The sequence below is a fragment of the Myotis davidii genome, unplaced genomic scaffold (assembly GCF_000327345.1).
Source record: "Myotis davidii unplaced genomic scaffold, ASM32734v1 scaffold458, whole genome shotgun sequence".
Taxonomy (NCBI): Eukaryota; Metazoa; Chordata; class Mammalia; order Chiroptera; family Vespertilionidae; genus Myotis; species Myotis davidii.
This window is the reverse complement of record NW_006289819.1, coordinates 496,184-501,496: the sequence shown is the minus strand read 5'-3', so window position 1 is coordinate 501,496 and position 5,313 is coordinate 496,184. Positions and strand designations below refer to the sequence as shown.

The following is a 5,313-nucleotide window of genomic DNA, read 5'->3' as shown; positions in this document are numbered from 1 at the left end:
TCAGTGATTCTACTTCTGGAAATATACCTGAAGAAACCTAAAACACTAATTCTCAAGAATATATGCCCCCCTATGATCATTGCAGCATTATTTACAGTAACATAAAATAAGGCTGTGTTACATTTACGCAATGGACTACTACTCGGCTGTGGAAAAAAGGAAATCTTTCTTATCCTTTGCAACAGCACAGATCAACCTGGAGAGCACTAAGTGAAATAAGCCAGTCAGACAAAGACAAGTGCCATTTGATTTCACTCATATGTGGAATCTAATGAACAAAAGAAACAGACTCACAGACTGACAGCTATCAGAGGGGGAGAGACTGGGGGGCTAGGCGAGAAAGGTGAGGGATTAAGCAACACACACACACACACACACACACACACACACACACACACAGAAGCCTGGTGATTATCAGATGGGCCTGGGGTTGGGGAGAGTTAGGAGGGTATAGGAGTGATAAATGGTGATGGAAGGAGACTTGGCTTGGGGTGGTGAACACACAATATACAGATGTTGTATTCTGGAATTGTACACCTGAAACCTACATGATTTTGTTAACCAACATCACCCCAATAAATTCAATAAAAATAAATTTTAAAATTTGTCAACAGACAAGATTTAATTTAGATTTGTAAGTTCTATTACGCTTGTTCAAAAAAGCACTATCTCATCTATAACCATTATTCAACATTACTCTTCAAAAAAAATGGCTAATGAAGAAATAATGCAACATAGTTGTAAATGAGCTTAAGTCTGTGAGGAGGAGGCTCGATTTCTGAATTTAGGTTCGTTGTTTTAGCACCACTCAAGAAAAGGCATAATATTCCTTGACATTACCAAGGAATATTATGGACAATAAAACCTTTAGCCTAAATGATGGATGATTCATTCTTTTAAGGGAATATGTGGAACTTACAAAAATGTCACATTCTAGTCCTAGCTGGTTTGGCTCAGGCCTATGGACCGAAAAGTCCCAGGTTCAATTCTGGTCAAGGGCAAATGCCTACACTGCAGGCTTGATCCCCAGTGGGGGCATGCAGGAGGCAGTCAATCAATGACTCTATCTCCTCATTGATATTACTCTCTCTCTCTCTCTCCCTCTTCCTTCCTCTCTGAAATCAATAAAATATATTTTTAAATATCACATTCCAAAGCAAAGTTGCTGTGCAGAAAAACTTGCTCTTTTCAACTTGATTAATGCTGCCTATGTTGTCATATAGAAAAGTCCAGGCACTCCTAGGAGATAAATCTGTGTCAATTTCTTGAGTTACAAGATATTATGACACCCTACTTTACTAAAATCAAATATAGATGACGCTCCAGTTAGATACTTGAGCTATGCTTACCTTATGTAAACACATCAGTGAAAAAGAACAGGAATGTTAGCATGCAAATGTTTTATTTACATACTTATTTAAATACTTATTTTCCTCAATGGAATGCTTATTGTAATACAGAATACAACTGCTTTTTCCCCCCCTCAATTGGTATCTTGTTAAATTTTGTTTTCGTGTTTACATACATAGGAAAACGTCCTATAACAAGTTTTATAATTAAAGAGACTCTGGGATTCAGTAACACTGCTGTGACCATTAAAAGTGCCAGCAAATGGATATAAATATTACTGAAATTCATACTTCATATTAAACACAGTTTTTCCCTTGCATGTTATTGTTAGGATTGGAAGAAAAAATGGTGATACTTACTGCAGAAATGCAATAGATATAATTTAATATTATGTATAAACATATTTTATACTCACACATACATGAATGTACAATTTGTTATAAAAATAAAACAATCAGGGATAGTAAATGTAGTCTTCACTGATTCCTTGATTATTTAATTTATGCTTACTTTCAATGCTCTACGCTCTATTACTTATGATTTAATGATTTCTGTGATCTTTTCTGTAAATAGTTTATCATCACTTCCAGATGATTGGGATTATCTTTTTATGGAAATCTACTCTTTCCAAATTCATTCTAATTCTTAGATTTCTCCTCACCATGAAATCTGTATTTAATAAAGACATTTAATATCTAAGACTTTCTCATATTTATAAGGTAAATATTACATATGAATTTTTTGATGCACAATAAGGTTTGACTTCTGGGAAAATGTTTTCCCACATTTGTTACATTCATAGGGCTTTTCTCCTGTATGAGTGATCTGATGTCTAAGGAGATGAGACTTCTTGATGAAGGCTTTGCCACATTCAATACATCCATAAGGTTTTTCTCCTGTGTGAATTCTTTGATGCGTAACAAGCACAGATGTGTTGCCAAAGGCTTTGCCGCATACAAGACAATGGTAGGGTTTCTCTCCTGTGTGAAATCTAGAGTGTTTATAAAGGGATGAACTATACCTGAAGGTTTTCCCACATTCCTTACATTCAAATGAATTCTCCAGTGTGTGAGATTTCACATGTTGAGTAAAGGAGGAGTTCCACGTGAATGATTTCCCACATTGACTGCATTCATAAGGTTTCTCTCCAGTGTGAAGTCTCTGGTGGACCATGAGCTGTGTTTTATGCATAAAAGCTTTCCCACAATCAATGCATACAAAGGGTCTCTCTCCATTATGAATTTTCTGGTGAGTTGCAAGGTGTGCCTTCCTGCTATAGGCTTTCCCACAGTCACTGCATTCAAAGGGTTCTTTTCTTGTATGATTTTTTTCATGTCTAATTAAATGAAACTTCTTTTTGAAGACTTTCCCACAGTCCTTGCATTCATAAGGGTTTTCTCCATTATAACGTCTATTATAATTAAGTAAGTCTAAAGTAGGTTGCAAACTCTTCCCATGTGATTTGCCTTTATATGATATTTTTCTTGCATTTATATGATTTTTTCCAATATGACCTGTGCTCATATTATAACTATGGAGTCTCTCCATAGTCAGAATTTTACTGAATGTGAACAAAACTGAATTCAAAAAATTGTCTTCGCTTTCCTGGTGCTTCTCTGATTCATCAATAAATGGGCAGTCAGCTTCTAAAAAGGAGTACAATGAAACATTGCTGGTTAATTTTTTCTATCAAGAGTTATAGAAAGAAACTTATATGACTTCAAACCTAATCTGTCATTTTGAAACAAATCCTCTCTTTGCCCTGCTCCTGAGCTTTAAGAATACTCTACAAGGGAAATGGGAGCAGATGAACGACAGTAACGAGAACAGATGGCTTAACCTGTGACTTGTGGGAAAACAGTAAAATAGGCGTAAGGTTCAGTGAGTAGGATACAAAGGAAGTCAAAGGCTGCTCAACAAGGGTGCCTTGTTAGCTCACAGAATGAAGAGAGCCATTGTGGAGATCGGATTAATGGAAAGGGGAACAAGAGACAAGTGAGTTAAAGGAAAAAATGTCAGAGGAAAAACTAGATTTGGAGGAGGCTGATCAGAATCACAGTCTTGACTACCTAATTTCTAGGTTACCGTATTAGGATAGCTCCGTATTTCCCTCATTCACATCTCCTTTTCCTCTTCATCACCTGGCACAATGTCACTTTCCTTCAGGAATATTCTTATATCTCTCGTACTCTAACCCCATCCAAACTAGAACTGAGAGGTATCTGTAGACAGGGTTCCAACTTAACTATAGCTGGGATTCATTCCCCCATATACTTACTTGTAAGCACAGGAACACAAATATCTAAACGGGTCATTCAAGGGCAAGTTATCTTTAGCCCAAGCATAGATTCTGTCTGCATGCTATCATTTTTATTCTGGCTGGATTTCTATATATGAAAATTATGTCATATTTGTATTTAACAAGAACTGTTTTTACATCCTATTTCAATCTGCCTAACAAACTAATCCCCAGAAAGCTGCCTTGGTCCTGAAGACACCCCATAAATCCCAAATCCATTGCTCCATTTTATAAAAGAAGAAAAGACAAAAACAGAAAGAGGGGGTTTTAATTCCCTGTTTCTGAGATTCCTTCCATGTGGAGTTTTAGCACAAAACCCTTAGCCTCTTGCTCCATGCCTTATCTTTCTGTATGGAGCTAGACTGAGTAGTAAGCTATCGATATTAATACACATGCCTTTATAGAGTGGCTCTAAGTATGGGTGTTGGGTTTCCGTCTTCTCTTTCTTCAAGCAATGGGAAAGCAGCGTCCTGTGTTACCTCAATCAATAATAACCAACTGAAAATTCCAGGGTAATTAGCCTGATGAACAAACTATGCGATATAATGAGTTCACTCATGGTATCTAAGTATGTATTCTTCTAGTCCTCAACAAAGACCTTCTGTTCCAAGGATTCTACTTTTTAAAAAATGTTTTTATTGATTTGAGAGAGAGAGAGAAGGAAGAGGGTAGAGAGATAGAAACATTGATGATAAGAAAAACATCAATGGGCTACCTCCTTTATGCCCCCTTCTGGGTATCGAGCCCACAACTTGGACATGTGCCCTGACCGGGAATCGAACCAACAACCTCTTGGCTCGTGGATCGACACTCAATGGCTGAACCACACTGACAGAGCTGTTCCAAGGATTCTAGACTCTACATAACTACAATCTTCTGCCCCCCTTCATCCACTCTCATCCTATCTAGTACTTAGATATTTTTAGGGAGGAGCCATTGTTCCATGACCTCAAAAAGAGACTCCTCCAATTCTTGCATACTTTAAACTTTTAAGCCCATTTCTCTGAATGTCTAAGATAGTCACTGCTGCTTCCTAAATCATGCATTTTAACAATTAACTAGAACAAAACTGCAATGTTATCATGCACTGAACAAATGTTCCACACTCAACTTATATTTTACATGGCTATGTTTTGCCTTTTTAACTATAATTTACATATCTGGAAAAAGGCAATAGGTTTTTTTCTTTCTTTCTTTCTTTCTTTCTTTGAATGTTTCTCAGGAAATAACAAAAAGCTTTTTTGAAAGAAAGAATAAGAAATAGCTCCACAATGCCTGACTTTACAACAATGAATTAATGAAATGTTCACTAAATACCCATTATGTGCTCAACAATGATAAAGAAGGAAAAACTGATATAGGTCTTTCTCTTCAGGGTGTTATCATAAGAAAACATGCCTTAGAAGCCATAGGGCTTTTAAAGATTAATATTATCCCTATCTTATAAATAAAATTGTGCTACAAAGTAATTAGGCTAGACAGTGATTGGTGGAATAAGACTTCAAAAATCCACACAATCTGACTACCCTCTAAGATAAGCATGTCAAACTCGTGGCCCACAACGAATATTTTTGTGGCCCAGCTAATATAACGGTATGTAAGAAGCATTTTAATAAAAATTATGTAACTTAATTTTTACAATATCCTGTTATACATAATTATTG

The 5,313-nt window shown here is 36.3% G+C and overlaps 1 protein-coding gene across 5 annotated transcripts in view; it reads right to left on the bottom strand.

Moving 5' to 3' along the window:
- Window positions 1-1,119: 1,119 nt before the first annotated feature.
- ZNF684 (zinc finger protein 684) overlaps window positions 1,120-5,313 on the bottom strand; it is a 12,699-nt gene continuing 8,505 nt past the window's right edge. For all 5 annotated transcript variants that reach the window (XM_015563153.1, XM_006762549.2, XM_015563155.1 and 2 more), the window contains one exon: window positions 1,120-2,996. In XM_015563153.1, coding sequence (XP_015418639.1) covers window positions 2,077-2,996 — 920 coding nt within the window. In that variant the 3' untranslated portion in view covers window positions 1,120-2,076. The remainder of the gene's footprint in view (window positions 2,997-5,313) is intronic.